The 23,521-nt window shown below is 28.9% G+C and overlaps 1 protein-coding gene across 2 annotated transcripts in view; it reads left to right on the top strand.

Annotated features, from left to right (window-relative positions):
- Positions 1-11,268, top strand: part of LOC135957153 (endoplasmic reticulum aminopeptidase 2) — a 111,664-nt gene extending 100,396 nt beyond the window's left edge. For both annotated transcript variants that reach the window (XM_065507843.1, XM_065507851.1), the window contains exons 6-14: positions 2,450-2,630; positions 2,694-3,560; positions 3,641-3,799; positions 3,865-4,183; positions 6,458-6,600; positions 7,453-7,715; positions 10,461-10,590; positions 10,684-11,055; positions 11,117-11,268. In XM_065507843.1, the coding sequence (XP_065363915.1) occupies positions 2,450-2,630; positions 2,694-3,560; positions 3,641-3,799; positions 3,865-4,183; positions 6,458-6,600; positions 7,453-7,715; positions 10,461-10,590; positions 10,684-11,055; positions 11,117-11,266 (2,584 nt within the window). In that variant the 3' untranslated portion in view covers positions 11,267-11,268. The remainder of the gene's footprint in view (positions 1-2,449; positions 2,631-2,693; positions 3,561-3,640; positions 3,800-3,864; positions 4,184-6,457; positions 6,601-7,452; positions 7,716-10,460; positions 10,591-10,683; positions 11,056-11,116) is intronic.
- Positions 11,269-23,521: the final 12,253 nt, after the last annotated feature.

Here is a 23,521-nt window from a genome sequence, read left to right as displayed (position 1 = left end):
TAAATTTTAAATTTTTTTTATTTTAAATTTAAAAACAAAAAATTTTGGTTTTTTAAATTTCTTTTTTTTAGTGAAAAAAATTTGGGTAAAAAAATATTTTTTCCGATTTTGACCCATTGTAGGTCCAACATATGGTCTTATATACGTCGTTGCAAAGGTCTTTGAAATATCTATCATTAGATATCCCTATTGTCTATATTAATGACTTAATAATCCAGATATAGGTCAAAAATAGGTAAAAAAAATCGAGGTTGTCCTGGTTTTTTCCTCATATCTCTGCCATTTGTGGACCGATTTTGCTGATTTTAAATAGAAAACTTCTCGAAAGCATGTCTGACAGAATTATTGAAGATTTGGATCCCGAAGATGTCTGGGGTCGCCAGAAAATTGATTTCAACAGACAGACGGACATGGTTTAATAAGGATCCAGAATATATATGTATACTTTATAGGGTCGGAAATGAAAAATGTAGAAATTACAAACGGAATGACAAACTTAGTGCTGTGCCGAAGCTTGTATACCCACGATCAATATGTGGCAATAAAATATTTTGTCTGATATATGGGTTATATAGGGCTACAGACAATTATGGACCGTGAGGATCGGGTAGAAAGTGGGTAGAAAGATTTAGATTCATATAAAACTTATTTATATCCAATTTCATCAACGATATTAATTATTATAAGAAATTTATGATTTTTCAAGTCATTTTCTGTGGGGGACCTTGTATGGGGACTAGGAACAAATGTTACACGATATACGCCATACTTTACAGTATAATTACGGAGACTTATAAGATATTATCAGGATTGCCGCATAATCAACATATTTATGACTGTACAAACAGTATTCCGGGGAGACATTTGTGAAATCATGAACCGATATTGCCGATTTACAATACCAAACAAACCTTATCAACAGAGAGTATTTGTGGAATATTTCATCCAGCTAGCTCCGTTTAGACCCTATCTTTTCTCAACTGACAGGCGGACGGACTTAGAATCTTATGAGGACCCAATTATATATACTAATGCTCAGTGGTTTAGAAACTTTTTTTTGGAAATAATTCGGTTCTCGGGAACTATTGGAGATATATTTACGAAATTTCACAAGGATGAAATTTCGTAAATATATATTTTAAATACAAATATTCTTTGAGAAGATGTAGATTATCTCTATTAGTTGAAGAGATATTTAGGTTTATTGATATATTTTTTTTAATTTTGCTCGATCTTTTTATGGTTTTTTAGCTATATTGGCGATAAAATTCTAAATAAAATAAGAAAAACTTGCTAACAGTTATCTCGTCTCTATAACAAGGGCCGTATTTTTAAGTGTTTTTCAAAAAAAAGGGTTTTATAAATAAGGCTGAATTTGACAGATGGCAGAATTATGTTGGCTTTGAGGGCTGTTGTGATATATGGGTTATTCGCATAGATCTGCGAAGAAACACCCACAATACAAAGTCTAATAGGGTCAAATCTCATGATCTCGGTGGCCAGTTCATATCACTTTTTCGGTATGCATTGGACGAGCTTGGATCTCATGTGGATTGTTATCGTCCGAAATTCGATTATTTTGTTTGTTGACGTACCCATTCATCCAGAAATGTGCCTCACCGCGTAAAATGGGCGAAGCGAGCGGAGCGTTGCCCGAATAGAATAACCATTTTGATAAAACATCGTTATCATTTGCTCGTGTTGTTGAACGCTATATCCGTCCATGGTGATTTGGAAAGACAAATTGAATAAATTGTAAGCAATACGAAAGGTGTAGCTTCAACAATACTGCCAAAGTTCGGAAGTCCCTATTGGAAGACCTTTAGTTATCAACACAAATTTCGCTTTAATTAGTCATAGCTACATAATTAGTCATAGCTCCCATATAAGGCCCACTTCCGGAAATCACTTTAACACGCACAAATATTTGACAAGTATTAATATCGTATGTAATTTAACTTAAATAAGTTTTATATGCAGAGAAATCATCAGTCGGTTCCTAATTGCTTGCATAATCCTGCAAACATCCTTAAACATATTTAAAAAACGATTGCTACTAAATTTTTAAAACTTTCAGTTAAGCTTCACATTTTTGGCGTTAAACTGCTAAAAATATGATTTTTAGTGAAAACTTTTAGGATACATTGGAGGTATATGAGTCCTTGAGAATTTTTTTTTAAAACTTCTCATATTTCTTCAATATTTCAATTTATAACAGTGTGCTTAATTTTATACACCAACAACAATAACTCCTTCTATTTTTGTCCAATCTTTATATGAGGACGTCTGTTTAAAAATGTTTTCTCAAACGTTGTTGTTTGTACAGATTCTTGTATTAGATAGTTAAATTTATTTTCAAAATCTTTAAAGAATCGAAGTTTGAATGAGTACTCATGTTTATTATAAAGTTTTTGAAATATTATCTTAATAAAACAAAAACAATTTCCAGATTATTAGCTGCCACAGTATTTCGACCAAATGGAGCCCGTAAAGCATTTCCTTGTTTCGATGAACCCCATATAAGAGCACCTTTCCGTATATCAGTATTTCGTGATCGTTTCCATATAGGCCTTTCAAATTCCATTGTGCACACTACAGAGGATGTAGGTTTCTATATGGGAACAGGATTGGTAAGTTTACTCACCACAAAAACGAAATATGTTGCTTACATTTCCTTTTATTTATTTACACAGTTACGCGATGACTTCATCGAAACACCACCCCTGCCAGCCGATGCTGTTGCATGGGTTGTTAGTGATTTTCAGCGAGAATCTTTACAACCATCAGCTGCCTACATGCCCACCACACAAACACCGCCATACGGAGCGGGTGCCAAAAAATCCGCACAATTAAATAACTACACTCAACAGAAGGAGAAAAAGCCGCCAGTGCGTAATATAACCGCACTTACTCACTCGCTAAATTTTAATATTTTGGGTAAAAATATGTCCACCACTACGACAACAGTGTCACCTTCCAAAGAATTGGAGACGAAAAATCTCACAGCCATGAGCCAGTCAACGGGTTCGACGATAAAACGAGCTCCCTCTTATACGTTCTATGCTCCACGAGATCTATTGCCCCGGTCTTCATTTATTTTGCACACCTCCCGTGATGTTTTGGAATACATGCAGACGTGGTTGGATGTCAGTTATCCTCTGACGAAAGTGGATTTTGTGGCTTTGCCATCATTAGATCGTAATATCATATCCTCATTGGGTTTGGTTACTTTGAAAACCTCATTTCTAACTGATCCCGAAACCAAAACAACTGAACAATATCAAAAAAGTGCTTTGTTGATAGCAGAAGCCATAGTCAGACAATTCTTTGGTGGCATAACATCGAGAAAGGTTCTAAAAGATGTGTGGCTGTGGGAGGGTTTGATTAAATACTTGGGCATTCACACGTTATCGCCGCTGCAGGAAAATTGGCCTCTCAGAGAAATATATTTGTTGAATATGGCTACAGCCGCTTTGGATATTGATGCCATACAGGGTTGGGATAGCATCATGAATGGCACTAGTCATGATGGTAATAATGAAGATTTCTTTATACAAAAAGTAAGTTCATTTCATTTCTTTAAAGAATATTGTAAAAATTACTTGTATATTAATGGTTAAATATGTATGTTTGATTGCAGACTGCCGCTATATTTTCCATGTTACATACTGCTATAGGAGAAGATCGTTTCAGAAGTTGTTTGGGAGGTTTTCTTAAATTGAATCGTTTCAAAACAGCTGAGCCCTTAGATTTATGGAATATCTGCACAAAGAAGGCTAATGGTGCGAAAAATATTAAGGTACAATCGATTTGTAATTACTTATTATGTGTTCCCAAATAACTTTTTAATTTCATTTTTATTAGGACATGATGTCTTTGTGGACACATCAATCCGGCTTTCCCTTATTGACAGTAACCAAGCTGGGCAATAAAGTAACCATATCGCAAAAACCCTTTAAGCCAGCCGAATTTTTGGCCATACATGATGAATCATATGATGGCAATAACTACAATAAAACAAATGCCAATGCCACGGAGATGTCAACAACAAGCACAACAACTGCGGCTCCAACACCAGCCAGCAAACAGAAACCTCCCCCACAAATGAAATGGATTTTTCCCATAACCTATGTAACCGATCTTAATAATCAAACGGAAACATTGTGGATGCAAAATGTGGATGGTAAGACAGCTATAAATATCTTACACATGGCATCATTGGTAAACATCTTACCCATATTATTTACTTCTTTTGCTGTAGCAAAAGTTTTGTTTATTCAAATAAATATTTGGCCAAAATAGTGTTTAACATTATTTTGGGTAAATATTTATTAGCTAGAGCAAAAGAAGTAAAAAATCCGATGCTTTGTAGTTTAAAATAAATAAGACATAATAGCGACCCTATAATTCTGAGAGGTCATGTTGAGTAGATCATTTTTGTAGAATAAACTTATAGTCCAGCTGGTCTGAGTTTTTTTTACAGTCCACGGTGTTCAATTCCGTCCAAAAATCCATAACTTCTTTATTTCTTCATAAAAATGTTTGAAATTTGGTATTTGTATTAAGAATAACATAACCGATCGACCGATAAATAAATATTTCGATGTTCAAAAACAGGGTTTGACCAAAAAAGCATGGACGTTCTAAAAATATCAAAAAAAATTTCATTTAAGTGGCTGAAATTTAGTCCAAAAATAAAGAATAAAATATATGATCGAAAAAAAGATTGGTCATTCAAATTTCGGATTACATATACATATGTACAGGGTTTGGTCAAACAATCATGGACGTTTTAAAAGCATCGAACAAATTAGGTTATTCTTGTAAATGCCTGAAATTTAGTTCAAAAACGAAGAATAGCATAAGTGATTGAAAAAAATGGCCAAACCTATACAAGGTTTGGCCAAACAATCATGGACGTTTTGAAATTATCGGAAAAGTTAGGTTATTCATGTAAAATTTTAAATTTGGTGTACATTTAAGAAAAACTCAATTGATCCATCGCAAAAAATATTAGAAATTGCATACAGGAGTTGGCCAAATAAACATTGACGTTATAAAAGTATCGAAAAATTAGGTTTATTAGGCTTCAATTAGGTTTATAATGACAAATAACATAAACGATCCATTGAAAAAATTTCGACATACAAACACATGGTTTGGCCAATTCAGCATAGACGTAAATAACTCTAAAGCTGAATTCACCCATGAGTTTCTGAAACAATTTTTTTTTTATATGTATTTTGACGTTCTATTTTTGAGAGAGACTTCAAACTACATATAAAAAAAAATTGTTCCGAACAAAAAATATTTCAGAAACTCATGGGTGAATTCAGCTTTAAACTTACATAATTTTTGAAATTGACCAAAAAAATACAAAAAAAATGTGTTAAATATGAAGGCACCTAAAATCGTTCTTGTTATTGGAATGGCAGATAATTGCAGCTGAAATTTATAGTACTTACTCTTGATACTTTACAGTATTAGATGTAATTTACACTTAACCTTTAATAGCCCCTTTTAATTTGTTCTGGCCTTTCAAACCTTTTTTTTATATTTAGTTTCTATAGATTTAAAATTAGTTACTAATCACTTCACTTGTATATACAAAGAACACGCAAAAACTCCTTAATAACAACGTGGAATGGTTAACTGCTAACTGTTTTATAAAAACATGTGCCAATTTGCATAAAAAACTTTAAAGAAATATGCACAGGCTACTTCGATTCAAAAGTAAAAAAATCACATTTTTCTAATATTAAAATGACAAGAAAAAACCTTTGACTTTACAGCACTATAAATAACCATATAATAGTTACTTTATAGCCAAAATAATAATGATACTGTATATTCTAAAGTGTTAAAAAAAATTTACCATCAAAATTTTATAAAAATTAAAAAAACAAAATAAAAACATTTTTATCCGGAATTTAAGTTTATGTCTGAGAAAATTCTTATTGTCAGAGTTATATTGTGGAATTTTATGGGGATAATTTTTGTGGAAGATCTTAACCCTATAGCACCTCTCTTTCGGGGTTAATTTTAGCTTTTTTTTTTTGAGAAAATAAAAAAAGGACATTGAAGAATTAAAATTTTTGTCAGAAAATTTCAGTGGAGGTCGCCAAAGATACCAAAGTGGTAAATAAAGCTCTTTACGCTTAATTAACAAAATTTAACCCAACATGGGTCTCTCATTTTTTTAAAAAAACTCAGACCAGCTGGACCATAGGTTTATTCTACAGAAATTATCTACTCAACATGCCTGTTCTGAATTATAGGATCGCTATTCTATGCCAAAAATTCTGTTGAATTTGGAATGGAAAATACATGTTAAGCAGTAAATCTTATTTTTTAAAAAAAATTGATTAAAAAAAATCTTAAAGAAATTATTTAAAAATTGCTTATAGAATTCAAGTAGAAAATTTTACTAATTTTTATTACTTTCCTTCCAATACAGTTATTTTCAATGTTGCCGAAAATGTTAAATGGATTAAAGTGAATGCCCGCCAATCCGGCTATTATCGTGTTTTATACAACGATGACAATTGGGCCAATATCATTGAAGATTTATCCAATGATCCTGAAAAGTTTTCGGGAGAAGTAAGTGTTTTTTATTACTACTAACGGAATTCACTCTTCCTAGTATATTTACAAGGGTAGTTAATATGCTATAGGTATTTTTAATGTTATTATAAAATTATTGATTCTATTTTGCCTATACACAGTATTAGTTTTAAACACAAAGTACACAGAGTTGTCATGAGTCAGAAGATAAGCAGGTTTTACATTTATCTCTTTCTTTCAGAACTGCCTTTTGTTTATATTTTTATTGCATGTAACATAAAGCGATTTACTTTTACACACAATCTTTTCATGAGATCTGCCATAGGCAACTGATTTTGCCCTTTTTTTAAACCACAAAATTATCAGCTCTGTATACTTTGTGGTTTTAAGCCAGATTTGCAGTTCCTTACTCAAAATAATCAATATATTTTGTAGTTTTTCTGTTAAATTCTGACTAATTCTAACTAAAACTTTTACTGGAGTCAACAAGAAATTATAATGCGATATTGTCAACGGAAAAACTTTCCTGTAAAATCTTTAAATGTGAATATTACTGGAAGCATAGAGAAAATATACATAGAGCGGAAACTAGAGAAAACTCTTTTGACAACTGAGTTAGGTTTTTGACTAGAGAGTTTCCGATCTATGTATATTTCTCTATGACTGGAATAAAGTTTTTGTTCATTTTTCTTTTTTTTTTATTACTAAGAATTTATTTTAAACTCCATTTTTTTAATACATTCTACTTCAAATCACTTTTCTGTTTATGCCTTTTTACGCGACTTGCTACATTTGCAATGGCAGTTTACTATGAAGCGTGAATTCCACTATTATTTATTTAATCATCTGATAATTAATATAAAAATATGTTTACTTACAATTTAAAAGGATCGCTTAGGTCTTGTATCCGATGCTTTTACACTCTGCCATGCTAATTTGCTGCCCTGTGAAATTACCATGAACATGATACAATATCTGCCTAGTGAAACCAATTGGGGTCCCATGGCATTGGCTCTGCGTCATTTGGAAAAATGGCGTCGTATTCTGAAATATTCAGAATGTTTCCTTATGCTTTCTGAATTTATTAAAATGAAATTGTCCACAGTGATAGAGAAGATTGGTTGGAATGATGATGGCGATGAGGCAACCAGGTGAGTTTTTTTATAAAAAAATAAATTAATTAATTAAATAAATATAATCCGCTAGTGAATTAGTGTAGGTAGTGTTTGATTACTTCATTACATAGCTTTATTAAATATTGAAAAATATCCCAATAATCTGGGGTTATTACTAAACATTGTTGATAATGAATAGTAAAACACTTATTCCTGAAATGACTTAAAATGTTTCAATAGATATGAATGAATAAATATGTATAAACTAAAAGTATGTGACATCTTTTTAATGAAATTTTTTTTTAAATTTTTGATTTTTGTCATTTATTGAGGGTATTCATTAAAAAAAAAATGGAAAATTACACTCTGATTTTTTTACATTTTAAAAAACAAACAAAATAAAAATAATTAAAAAAAAATTTATTTTTTTTGTGGAATTTTTGTTGTGTAAAAGTGTAAAAAAATCAGAGTGTAATTTTCCCCTTTTTTGAAATGAACATCCTTACTATTTTAAACATTTTGTTTGAAATTAATATTAAAGGTATTTATAGACGGCAATACTGAGTATTAATATTTGTCAAAAACTCAAGTATACAATTTCATCGTCTAAACAAAATTTGTATTAGATTTTCAAAAAATACGAATGATTTTTTTGATTTGCGGTCGGTATTGAAAATTTGTTTAAAACAATTCAAAAACGTTTTATTTGCATATGTATCGGGTATGTATTTATAAGTACAAATAAGGCAAACAAAAATGTCAAGAAAATATAAAATAAAAATAAAGTTTGCTGAAAATTATATATGAACAAAGAAATAAAATATTTATAATACTATCGTGTAAACAATAAATGTTTTTTCGAAACGATTTCTTAACATACCGAATGATTTCAATAATATTCTAAATTTGAAAAGTGTTAACACTCAGTATTGCCGTCTATAAATACCTTAATTGAATAAATTCATAATGCACAGTAAATACCTTTAATGAAATTTATCGACTGATTAAATTTCTCTTGAATTCAAATCTATTACAAATATGTAGGCTTTAGATAAAGTTTTTTTCAATTAATTTTATGGGGATCATTTTTGTGAAAGCTCTTAACGCTCTAGCTCCTGTATTTAGGGGTCAATTAGACCTTCAAAAAAAGTCCTTTCAAAAAGGACATTTAAGGATTAAAATATTCCACGAAAATTTCTGCCAATAAATTTCAGTGGAGGTCACCAAAGATATCAAAGTTGTAAATAAAGCTCTTTACGCTAATAGACAAAATTACACGCCTAAAAAAATTACACGCTTTAAAAAAATCACCTAAAATTAAAGTATGATGCGAATGAGCTGAAATTTAATATATAAATAATTCTTAAGAATATCTACAAAAAACATGAACACATATGCAATTTTTCTCTTTTAGTTCAAGAGATATTTAGGTTTATTTATTTATGTTTTTTTAATTCTGCTCGATCTTTTTTTGTTTTTTAGTTCTCTTGAACTAAAAGAATTAACTTCAATATGTATGTAAGCATGTTTTTTGTAGATCTTCTTAAGAACTATTTATACATTAAATTTCAGCTCATTCGTATCATATTTAGATTTTTGGTGATTTTTTAAAAAAATGTGAGATCCGAGGTGGCGTGTAATTTTCTTAATTAAGCGTACAGAGCTTTATTTACAACGTTGGATCTTCTTAAGAACTATTTATATATTAAATTTCAGCTCAGTTGGATCATACTTAGATTTTTGATGATTTTTTTAAAAAAAATGTGAGATCCGAGGTGGCGTGTAATTTTGTCTATTAAGCGTAAAGAGCTTTATTTACAACTTTGGTATGTTTGGTAACCTCCACTGAAATTTTCCGGCAAACATTTTCGTAGAATATTTTAATTCTTAAATGTCCTTTTTGAATGGACTTTTATTTATGTTCTCGAAAAAACGGTCTAATTGACCCCTAAAGACAGGAGCTAGAGGGTTAAGATCTTCCACAAAAATTATCCCCATAAAATTCCACAATATAACTCTAGCAATAAGAATTCCCTCAAACATTAACTTACAACATTTTTTCATTCAGTATAATGCTTCCTTCGACCAAAAAATTAAATCTTTGACCCACTGTAAAAAAAAATATTCAGACCAGCTGGACTATAAGTTTATTCTACAAAAATTATCTACTCAACATGACCTTTCATAATTATAGAGGGCTATTCAGTTCCAAAAAGGCTGTTGGACAGTGTAATTTAAAGGTTGCATGAATTTTATTATGAAGTAGTTGATCGCCCCGGCTTCGCCCGGTAGCATTTACTAATGTTAGTTCATCAAGTTTGTCCAACCCACGCACACCAGCCTGTTCTTATTTATTTGTAAATAAAATATCTAAATTTGTACTGCATACTTTAGGGAGCTTTTTTATTACAGTTGTCTGGACTCACAAAAAAAGAATATCCGAGTTTTACCGGAATTTTTGAATTTTTTTTCTTTACAAACCATCTCCTGCAAATTTCGAATCGAATAAAAAAAAAATCAGCCAAATCGCTCCAGCCGTTCTCACGTGATGACATTACATACATGGACCATTTCATTTTTATATATATATAGATTAATTCAACAATTAATGAATTATATTCAAATGAAAGTTTTTGATTGAAACTTAATTGAATTGATGATATTTTTAATTCTGAATTAAGGTTTTAATTAATTAATACGAAGTTCTGATCTACACATAGTCACTTAGTAATTTTTCTCCAAAGCACAGTGTTTCTGATATTCCTTAAAATTTCATTCTAGATTAATGCGACCAGAAGTTTTGCTGGCCTCAGTGCTGTGGGAAGATATAGACAGTATAACAAAATCAAAAAATATGTTAAATCAATTTCTCTATTACAATGGAACGGCCGTACCACCTAACTTAAGAGAGGTAAAAAAAAAACAATTATCTTTTTTTAAAACAAAACAACATATAGTAAATGTAAATATAAATTTTTCAAAATGAAATTCTTACACGCAACAGGTCGTTTACACTGGCTCAATTTTGTCGGGAGAGTATATTTACTGGCAGCATTGCTGGGAACGTTTTGTAACGCTACAGCGAACATCCGAGAGCTATGTAGAGCGCATGCAATTACTAAGAGCATTAGGGCGTACAAAAGACGCCTGGCTACAAAATCGTCTGCTGTCACATGTCACAATGTTGCCCACCGCCGAAGTGGTGCAAGTAGTTCAAGCGATAGCTGGCACACCCACAGGTGGTGCTATGGCCTGCAGATTTCTGCAAGCGAAATGGTTTGACTTGGAGTCAAGAATGGGCCAGGGAACAATAGCTTTTGCCAAAGTTATATCAGCCATAACACAATATGGTGCCACGAAATTTGATTATGATGAGGTAAGTTCTATTATTCATTACCAGCTACATTAAAGATGTCTTTAAACAATTTTCTTTACAGCTTAAATCTTTAGTACATCGTTTTGGACGAGGTCCTGGCATGGACGTTTTAAATATGACCTTAAGTAGTGTAGCCTCTAATGTTGAATGGGTGGCTAGATCACAAACATCTCTGTATAAATGGGTAGAAAGCAATTTACATTCCCATTAAAACTAAATTTCTTATATTATTAATTAAATTTCAATCATTCATTCATTCATAAATTCGCCCATTCAGCCACTCATTTATACAATTTAGTAACTAAAGAAAACTTGTAAAATCTGTATAGAATTATTATCATCTTTTTTAACAAACAATCAAAAGTAACAGAATTATATATATATTTATATAGTATATCCATTATTTGTACTTGAAATAACACACACTAATCACTACTTCAAAACTAATTAAGTCTTTACACAATTAACAAAACATTAAAAGTATTTTTTAAAGTTATTCAAAAAAATTGTAAAATTAAGATTAAAAAAATAAAATAATAACTCCTCATTTGTAATTATGTTCCTTTGAAAATTTACAACAACAAAAAGCCACAGCTATTAGAACTACAATAAAACAATCTATAAACAAAATAGGAATTTATTTAAGTTGTCTTAAATTTACACTGTAACCAATTGTAGTTCGTAATCATTTGCTGTAAATTCTCGTTCGTATTTCCCCTGTATCATTTTCTGAGTGGATTAAATGATGTCCGTCCGTCTGGCTGTACATGAAATCCTTGTGCGCAAAGTACAGATCGCAATTTTGAAGATGTTTCGTTCAAATTTGGTACATACCTTTGTTTCAGCCTAAGGACGAAGCCTATTGAAACTGGCGGAAATCGGTCCATCATTTCACCTACCGAAATTGGACTTTATAGGTCATAACTGTTTAATTTGTATAGGTATCTACACAAATATGTTTTATATACAGAAGTCATGTCACGAAATTTTATGATGATCGGTCCATAATTAGTCATAGCTCCCATATAAAGTCAAATTCCGAAATTAATCATTTACTCAGTGTAGGGTATTACATGACGGGCTTGACCGATCATACTTTCTTACTTGTTTGTTGTTGTAACAGACATATGATTTGTTGTATTTATTTTTGTTTGACAAAACGGAGTAGTATTTTATAAGAAAAAAGTTATTTAAAACAAGTAAGAGAGCTATATTCGGCTGTGCCGAATCTTATATACCCAAATTATACTTCAAAATAAAATTTTTAAATATTTTTAGGTAAACAAAATTTTTTTGTGTTTTCGAATTGTTTTTTAAATATTTTTTTTTTAAATTTTAAAATTTTTTTTGTTTTTCAATTTTTATTAATATTTCGCGAAACTTTTGGTGAAAAAAAAGTCGGGTTAAAAAATATTTTTCCGATTTTGACCCATTGTAGGTCCAACTTACTATGGTTTTATACACAAACCATGTAAAGGTCTTTGAAATATCTATCATTCGATATCCATATTGTCTATCAGCCCAATTATGAATAAAAATTCGCCGGGAGTTTTCCCTTTTTCTCATTTTTCCTTTTCAAATTCAATGGAAAAAAACTCCCGGGGAACAAACTCCCGCGGAATTTTTTATTCATAATTGGGCTGTATATTAATGACTTAGTAATCCAGATGTAGGACAAAAATCGAGATTGTCCAGGTTTTTTCCTCATATCTCAGCCATTTGTGGACCGATTTTGCTGATTTTAAATACAAACTTCTCGAAAGCATGTCTGACAGAACTATTGAAGATTTGGATCCCGAAGATATCTGGGGTTTTCTGAAAAATGATTTCAACAAACAGACGGACATGGATTAATCGACTCCGATATCTATAAGGATCCAGAATATATACTTTATAGGGTCGGAAATGAAAAATGTAGAAATTACAAACGGAATGACAAACTTATATATACCCTTCTCACAAAGGTGAAGGGTATAAAAAGCCATACAAATTTTGAACTGAAAATTTCAATTCAATTTAAATTTTAGTTTTCTAAACATTAATTTCGATTTCTGAATTTCAATTGGTATTATTGTTGAAATGCTGAATTTTCAATTAATATATTCTCAAGAATAATTTGGATTTTTTCAATTTCAACATAAATAGATGTAGTTCCAATTTGGAATTATATGATGCTCGAAAGGTATCAGTCAATGCTTAATTTGCCAAACAAAAAATATTTAATTTTAGAACCTGTTTCAGCTCATTTTTAAAAGCCGTTTAATCTAGGGTTTTCATCTTGAATTCAGACGCAATAAAATATAAGTTTTTGTGTTCAATTTTTTATATTAAAAACTAGTTTATCCTTTTAATTCCATAATCCTAGTTTTTTATTAAATAACAGTTTTGGTATTCAGTCAAGTGGGCCGATTTTTGGTCTAATCCGAAAATGAATATTCGGTCGGACCCTTCAAATGATTTAATTTTTTGCTTTTGCAGCAAATATTTTCAACTACAATTGGAAACAATTTAAAAAACAAACATCAATATTGAAAACATTTTATTCTTTATGGTTCTCAAGACAAAAACTTAATTTAACTCATCTAAAATACACACAAAAACATATTCAAACAAATACTAGTGCTGATTGGTAAGACAAATGAACTATTTCTTGTAGTTGAATTTAAATTTATCATATCATATATTAATTATAATCAAATTATTCTATATTTTATATACAAAAAGAAAATTAAATTTTATTTTATTTAAAACGAAAAAAAAACAAAAAACTAACAATTATTCTAGCACTTGTTTTCTTAACAAAAACATTTTTTTCAATTTAGTTTATTTTAGTAAAATTCTATATATTTTTTTTAAACAAATATCCTGCAAAACATACAAAAAACATACATGTAAATCAAAGAAATTTGGCATTATTTAGTACATATTAGGAGAAAATACAAGTTATATATAAAAATTTATCAAAAAAAAAAAACTTACACAAATCATTCACTAACAATGTAAGAATATTGTATCTAATGAATTACATATGTATGTATTTACTTAGTTAAATATTTAAGTATTAAAAACCACAAACTAAATATCACATGTCATTAATATAATATATATATGTACATGATGTATGTAACTAATTAAATTTCAGTATATTTAAGTACATTTACATATACTACATATTTATTATAAACAAATAAATAAATAAACAAATCATGTTAACATTTTTAACACTGCTCCTAGTATTTATTGCAAATTTTATATTTAGGGATTCGATCATGCGATAATTAAAAGTGATCATACATACATTTTAGGCTTAAAACTTTTGAAATATTTATTTTATAACTAAGTAAATGAATTTAAGTCGAAACTAAGAATCCCTTGAATTTAATTTTTTGTTTTAAATAAAACATACTTCCAACATTGCAAATTTTTGAATAAATTTTTGATGTTGTTAAGGAGAAATAGAATTCCAAAACAATTTCCAATATTAGACGTTAATTTGTTTCCTTTATTATTTAAACAATAACTAACACAAAATAAATATAAACAAGTAAGAATTGTTATATTCGGCTGTGCTGAATCTTATATACCCACCATCAACATGTAGTTTTGACCTTATGTGCTAACTTGAATCAGTTATGTGGTCCGATGAAACTTATTGTTATTTGATAGGGTGATTCATTTCTTAAAACTTTATATGACTTGTGTAGAAATTTATGTTAATATCATTAATTACGAGTATAAATTACACAGGGCAACAAAATCGAAAAAATTTTGGAAGCTTTTTAAACCACAACACAATGGTAAAATTTTTAAATTCTATGGATAGATATTTTTTAAATTTTTTTTTCTAAAATTGTGTATTTTTTTAAATGTTAGTCCGATATTATTGAAGTAAAAAGTTCAAATTTACATAACCTTTAATCCGGTTATATGTTGCGTTTTAATCGGCTCAGTAGTTTCGGAGTTATAATAACAAATTGAAGCAAAAAATATATTTTTTACGTGAAAATAGCAAATTTTTGTGTTTTAAAAAACTCATGAAAAATCGAAAACGGCAGAACTTGTTCAGGTTTATTACTTTGTAGCAAAGCCGCATATAATAGCAACAAAATGAGATATCGAAGATAAAAATCAATTGATTATTTTCGAATTTATTCACAATTAAGTGAATTCGCTCATTTTCACAAAATTTAACTTTTTTGTTTGATATACATAAAATTGAGTGGTTAATGTTCTTCTTTCGATTGATTGAACATTGAAAACATTTTGCCCGTGCTATGTACAAATTTTCATTTATATATTGCGTTTTAATCGGCTCAGTAGTTTCGGAGTTATAATGAAAAAATGAAGCAAAAAATATATTTTTTATGTAAAAATATCCAATTTTTTTGTTTTAAAAAAATCATGAAAACGGCAGAAACTGTTTAGATTTATTAATTTATTGCAAAACCACATGTAAAAGGAACAAAATGAGATATCGATCATAAAAATCTATGGATTACTTTCGTATTTATTCACTATTAAGTGAATTCGCTTATTTTCAGAAAATTGTGTATGTGTTTTGTTTTTATTAAAATTTTTGTTACAATAACAAAACACATGTAAAATTTACACTCAATTGGATAATAGTTTAGACACAATTTTCAACAAGTTCGGTCAATAACTCTCTGAGTTAGCTTGAATAAATATTTGATATTTTGACCAAAAGAGTTGTTTTTTCTCATCCATGTAACTTATTTACCTATTGTTCTTATCAAAATTTGTCCCAAATAATTTAGATAGCTATTTCTTGAATCTTTTGAAAAAAATTTTAAAATAAAAAATGTTTGACTTTTTTTGTTGCAAAATCAAAATCTTTTTTTTTTCAAAATGAAAGCTTCATTCTTTTCCTTGAGAAGCATTATTGGTCACTTAGTGGGAAGCGAGTGGAATATGTATCAAAAAAAAATGTGTAGGGGCTGGGTGAAATCATGGTCCAATTTTGGCCATTTTCAATACCAAACAAACCTTATCAACAGAGAGTATTTGTGGAAAATTTCAGCCAACAGGCTTTGTTTGGGCCCTATACATAGAATGGCAAATTCAATTTCTGATGGTGGGTACAAAAAACAAAGTAATTTTATTTTATATATAAATAATTATCATTTAGTAAAAATGTACTGTGTAATTTTTAATTGTATATGTATAGATGTCTGCAAAACAACAACAACAAAAATAGCTGTAAAATATAAATAAAATTAATTCAATTAAAAAAATTCATCTAAACAGTGTAATGTACAATATAAATTTAATTAAAAGCTTAATTAAAACTTAAATCCATAGATTCTTCCTTTTCTTTCCCTAAAACAAATTTTTGTAATTATTTTTTTCTTTCTTAAATACCAGCATATTTCCAATATATTAAAATTACATACATATTTAAAGCAATTTGCTTTTTTTTTATTTAAACAACAAAAACCTATATAAAAAAAAAATATAAAAATATAAAACAACATAACAAACTTTATTATGAAATATATAAATTTAAGTATAATAAATTAATAATAAAAAAAAATATAATATACATATATTTTGGAATACTTGCAAGAATGAAATTTTACACTATTTAATACAACAAAATATAACAAAAGTAAAAACAAAAATTTATAATTAATACTCGTAATATGTACAAGAATTTTTGAAGAAACTTATTGTTATTTAATTATTTGTTTAAAATTATTACTTTTTTTAAGTTGTAGATCTATCTATGTATATCAAATTTCAATTACAGTTTTATGTTCTCAAGTAGTTGATTTTGAATTTTTTTTTCTCCAATTTATAAATTTTAAAATATTTATATTTATTAAATATTAAAATTTCATTTTTTCACTCGTAATATTTAAAAAAAAACTCAGCAGACACAATTTGTCTGATCACTTGGCAAACTCCAATTTATATAACAAATTTGACACGTGTGTGCTCTTTGTAGTGCAAAGAGAAATTAATTGATTACTTTATGCATTCAAGATTAGAGTTTCGTATTCGGTTTTAATCGAAACCGAAATCGCGGGTTTTCAAGGCCTAAAACCGAAACCGACAATTATTCTTCGGTTTTAACTTTTAATCTATTTTCAGTAGAAAAATCAAAAATTTAGATATGAAAAACAATATTTTTCATCCAAAGATTCATCCAAGTATTTCCTGACAATTAAAATTCAAATGACTGTTTATTTATTTAATTAAAAAGAATGCAAAGTGTTTTTAACAGAGACTTAGTTATTTTCAAATATCCAATAAAAGTATGGAGTACTAGCTGACACGGTGCACTTTGCCACCCCAATTAGAACAATGAAATAGTACTATTAAGTCTCCCTTTGTGAATTAATAATAATTCAGGATAACTTGTTTCTAGTTTCAAGTTTATTGATTCATTGTAATGTGGATTCTAGCTCATTCGAAACGTATTATAAGAATTAAAAAAGTACCATAAAGACCCATATTTTGTATTCCCACTCAGCATCATGAATGCCTAATTTCATATTTCTGGGCCCATTATTATTGAAAATGCAAAAGAAATGTACCACTAAAGTCACCTTTTGCGAGTTCTAACTAGGGTTCCTAATTTCCCGGACTTTTTTCTTTCCCGGGAGGAAATTAAAAAATCGTTTCATTCCCGGGAATTCCTGGGAATTTTTATACCCTACACCACCATAGTGGGGAGTGTATAATGCGTTTGTGCAGATGTTTGTAACGCCCAAAAATATTAGTCTAACACCCACCTTAAAGTATACCGATCGACTTAGAATCACTTTCTGAGTCGATTAAGGGTTTCTGATTTAATAGTGGCAATTGATCGGTATTGTCACAGTCGTAGTTTTAACCAGTATGAAATCAATAAATTCATTGTTTAATTAAAAAACTTAATAATGTCGACCATGTTAAATCTACAAAACATGCGTAGTTAGAGAAATTTTTCAAATCTGATTGTAGATAAACAAATTTGAACCACTATTATTGTTATTATATTCTCTAAATATGAATAATGATCATTTTATATCCCTAAAAGATGTAATGTTAGGCATCTTAATAATTCGTTTAAGAGCATAAACATTAAATTTGATTCATTCTTAATAACCAAATTTTTCTTCTATGGCTTGAGTTGAGTGAAAAAAAATCGGTTATTTCATTAGTAATACTTCTTTGCCAACTGAAATCTATGGATATAATAGAATAATTCAATTAGCAACGAATTTGGGCATCGAAACGTATCTGAATATAGTAACTTTTAGAAGAAAACTTATGAAGAAATTCCCGAAAATTCGCGACAAACATTTCCCGAAAATTAACAAAAAACTTGAAAAGCGACCTAATGGGGGTTGTAGGCCTAGATGAGGACATACTAAAACCGTTTTCAAAGATTTTTAAACACCCTCAAAATTTTGAGATATTTTGAAAAAACTGTTTTAGGGTAGGTCGTAGTACTTTAGTACCTCTAACTCACACATTTTTAGACCGATTTAAATTTTTTTCTATGAAAACCTATTCTTTTTTGCGCAGTGTTTTAAAGACAACTTTATATGGGAAAAAATGAGATATTACTTGTTAAAATCGGTTTATATTTGCAAAAGTTATTAAACTTTTTGAAAAAAAATCGAAAAAATTTACCTTGTAAATTCAAAATTTTCCAAATATTTTTTTTCTACAGTTTTTTGTTTATTTTTATTTATATGCGCTGGGTGAGAAAATACTAAAAATGGTGTTAATTAAAAGTTGAATAACTTTTAGAATTTTCATCCGATTTGAATAATTAAAACCATGTTTTGTTAAGAACTAAATTTTCTATAAATGTTGGTATAAATTTTTATAAACTTTCATAACAAAATAAGCAATGAAAAGCGACTAAAATCAAAATAGTTGATAAATTTTGTTTTTCTTTTAGATATTCTTAAAAAAAACAATACTTATAACTTAAAAATGTATCAAAAAATGAACGTCATTTTATAGCGTAATCAGTTTTCTTTCCAAAACCGTTAAAAAATTTAAAGTCGGACAAAAACTGACTAAGCTACAGGTCGATAAGTCGACGAACATCAATGAAAACGGTTTTTTCAGAATAACTTCTGAATTTGAGGGTGTTTCTGAAATTTTTAGAGACAATTTGTAGTGTACTCAGCAAGTCCTATAACCCACGCTAGGCCGTTTTCCAAGTTTTTTTCCATCGTAGCACCATGATATTATAGAAAATTCAAGAAGTACCATTTTGGAGAACGAAAAAGTGCTCCTTAGTTTGGTTTATTTCTCCTTTTTTTGGTATCATAATAGCATTGAGCCCCCTATTCTTGATTATGTCTTTACTGAGAAGCATATTGTCCAACTTTAATGTATATAAGCTAACTAATTTAATATATTAAAAAAGTACTATTAAAAGAAAATGTACCAATTTTCCTTTATCCTCTTGAACAACCGTCAAGTTTGAATTTTAAATTTGTATAGCATTTCCTATATTATCAACTTTTGTTTCTATAACACTTGATACTTAATAAATTATCACAAAACCGACCGAAACCGATCGGTTTTCAATTTTTTAAACCGAAACCGCGGTTTTGAAATTCTTCGGTTTTTTTTGGAAACTCTATCCCAGATAATGTTGTGTGAAGTCAATTGTCAATTAACTCTTTGCGGTTTAGTGGTCACTTTCTAACCACCTTTTCTATAGTCTTTTAAACATATGTAGTTTATTGGCATCTATTGGCATTTAGCTAAACAATAAAATTATTTGAAGTTATCGTTTATGTTTTTTTTGCAAAACTTTGTGGTCAGGGTGCTCTGGTTAGATTAATATATTAAGTTGAAAATATTGTTTGTGTTACTGTGCTATTTCGTTTGTTTTGGTCAGAAAATTTAGTCAAAATAATTAGCTTTCAAACTAATTTTTACGCCACGTATCATAATTAATGCCAACCGCCATGGTGGTTAATAAACTAACCACCCCATTCCATAAAAACTTTGGAGTGGGGTGTTAATTAATTACGAAAAAAATGCAATTGTTTTGATTTAAAATAGTTAAGTGTCTCTAATTAATCTAGAGTGTAGACACTTTAAACTTTAATTCGTACATAACAGTTATCAACTAGTCTCATTGTAATCCAAACGAATCAATTGCAAGTGTTAAACTAACCAGACAAGTAACTACTTATGTAAGTAGTTGTCAACCTAAGTTATAGATAAAATCATTAGTTTGGGAAAGTCTCCTAGAACTGCTGTGTATATAAGTTTTTTTTCCAGATTTCGCTCTATGTAAATTTCCAATAAATTTTTAAATTTCGCAAAGGTTTATTAAGCAAATCAAAACTGTTTCAATAAATCAAATCGTGCGAATTCCAGAACACTAATATATAATTTATTCGTTTTCACTCTGTTTTGAAAACGACTCCGTTTAAAGAATAAGAACGGTTGTTTGTAGACAGTGGTGGGCACTCATAGCACGCAGTGGCCAAAGTTGATCGTTTATTTCTCTGTAAACAACACGACTGTCAACAAAATTTATAAAAATAATCAAAATCCATAGTTGGTCAGATAACAAGAGAATAACAAACTGCATTACATTTTATTATAAATCCATGTTAAATATTTTCTTAATGGCGTTTTAGACGTTTAAACAGCAATCTTGCTTATAATTATAGATTGCAACAATCTATTGAATCCTTAAATTAATCAACGATTAATCTAACTTTTATTTTCAAAAATCTTAAGCTGTCTCTACTGAACTTGTAAATAATGTAAAGTATTGTAAATCGTTTTCGCAGGAAATGCAGTTTGTAGATGCTTTAGCAGCAATCTAGGTTATAATCATGGATCCCAACAATCTATTGAATTCTAAAATAATGATATATTTTGGGGGGACATTTTTCACGATAAGTTTTTCTTTAAAACATTTTAAGATTTCTTTAAATTACTTGAACTTTTTTATTTAAGGTTTACTTATAGTATTGAGTCTATGACTAAGTAGATTTTGACAACTAAATAAACAATTTAAATAATACAATTATTGATAAGACTACAATTTCAAATGAGATTAATCAATTTGCAACTAAAATTTGCCATATCATCTACTTCCATAGATGACAACTAGATAGATAACTGAGATTCAAAATCCTAAGTCGGTTGTCAAAAACGTAATTCATGAGAATGTTTTGCCAGAAAGCACATTTCTCTCTCCCTCCGTTCTATGTATTTATTCTATGGCTACTTCTTTATCACAGGTCGCATCGGAAAATCGTCAAGAGTCACAGAGGAATACAGTGATACATATGTATGTATTAATAGCTAATTCGGAGTATTCTTGGGCTGTCTAATATGGTTCCTTCTTGGCAAAAAATGTTATCTGACCTATTGAAGCCGGTCAATGCTTAGAGCACGCAGCATGTTCCAGTTTGTAGAGCTCACCAAACTCATATTTATTAAGAGACTCATCCTATTAAAGACATCTATAATTAAAAACATTTCACCTGTAGAGGAAAAATACTGTAGAGAAAGCATTTATTGAGATTTTGCTTTATCGCTTTTTAACGGGTTGTTTTAGAAAGGAAATAAGCTTAAAATGCCTTTTCATCGTGCATATTTAAAAAATCTAACATTTTTTTTTATTTTTTTTTTTATGAGATTTGCGCCAACTGTTGTGGGTTTTTGGAACTATTTTTAAGGATTCAAAAAACATTAATTGTATTAATTTTAATGCAGAATCGACAGGTGAAATCAGATATGCAATATATTCAGAAAAATGTGCTCAAAATCCGCTTCGTTAGGTGCGTTGAACCACCACAAGGAGTGAAAATTTTCCAAAAAAAAGGACGCCATTATTTTTATTTACATAAAAATAAAAGCCTTCAGATAAATGATGATACCCGAAAAAAACTGAAGTGATCTGGTCACAAACGAACTCTAATAAATATCTAAATACTTTTAAACAAATTTTTTGTAATCTCAGTGACGTATTTAATTTCTCTGATTTCAATTCCAATAATTCATTAAAATTACTACTTTACACAGTAAAACAAATTTCTTATTTCAAAAAAATTGTATTTTTGTATTTCAATGTTTATTTTATCATATATTTTCCGCCATAATAAAGAATGAAAAAGTAATTACAGAAAGACTATCTAAAAGATAATTATTTTTTAGCAACTAAACAAATGTCAATCGTAGCAAAGAATAAAAATTAATAAAAAAAAACAACCATAAATGATTATAAAACCATATTAAGAAAAACTAAACAAGAAAAACGAAATATTAAAAAAGAAAACAACAAACTTTTTGGATGCATTTTACTCTTTAAACAAACCAAATAAATTATTGAAAACAAATAACAATAAATAACTTTATTAAAATATATAGAACTAAAGCAAAACAGAAACAAAAACTTTATAAATGAAATTTTACAGTAATAAAAATAAAATAAAATTTGTAGATTTTACAGTGATATGGGAAAAATAATAAATGACTTGGAAACATTTTGAAAACATAATAATACAATACATTTTATTTATTTCATACACAAAACTTGATTTAAATCATGGTTTTTCACACACTTACCGCTTGACAAGCCCTCAAGTTGTTAACACATGAATTTGTCTCGTGTGGACAGCAACATAACATTGACAATCGGTGTCCGAACAAGATTAATTCATGTGCATACACAAAATTGAACAAATTGGAGGCTAAAGCTTCGTTTCCATACATTTGCACCGAAAATAAGTTCGTTTCAGAAATCGGCAATGAAAATTGGGAAGGAAAAAATAATAAATTTTGTCAAAAATAATGAAATTCTATTTAATGTGCAACATCCAACTGATACGAAAACAATTCAGAAACGAGACGGTGACGAACACCAACGTTTTTCAGTTTCAGTTTTCGTTATCGGCGCCGATTACTGTGTATGCGGAAACCCAGCTTAAGGTTGGGTTAACAATAAATATTAATTTTTAAGCTGAAGTTTGCTATAATACAGCTGTCACTAAGTTTTTTATTTTTGTAAAATTTTTACTTTAACTTCAGATTAAGTGTTTATTGTTAACGAGTGTTCGATTTAAATTATTTATAACTTTACAATTTGATACTTTCTACTAATTTGTCATGACACCATTGCATTCAAAATTCCCTTTATAATTAAAATAACATTCCTTAATTTATCTTCATTCAATTTCTAATGTATGTATGTCCGTCCACTTATAATTTTTATACAAAATTCTTTCTATTCATTTTTAACTTTTTCAACAATATCCTAATATATATTTATCAACAAGTTTTATGTCCACCACAAAACTTGAATGTCCATTTATTGTTTCTTTTTATATGAAAATATTTATCAAAAATTACTTACTAAACTTTTTGCCTTTCTACAAACTTACTCGTATTATAAACAAACAAATTTAGTTAATTTATTTAGTGAATTTTATTTGAAATTTAATTTTAACTCTAAAAACCAAATATA

This window comes from Calliphora vicina, chromosome 1, assembly GCF_958450345.1.
Source record: "Calliphora vicina chromosome 1, idCalVici1.1, whole genome shotgun sequence".
Lineage (NCBI taxonomy): Eukaryota > Metazoa > Arthropoda > Insecta > Diptera > Calliphoridae > Calliphora > Calliphora vicina.
Note: the sequence above shows the minus strand (reverse complement) of the source record. Positions and strands in the feature narration are given on the sequence as shown.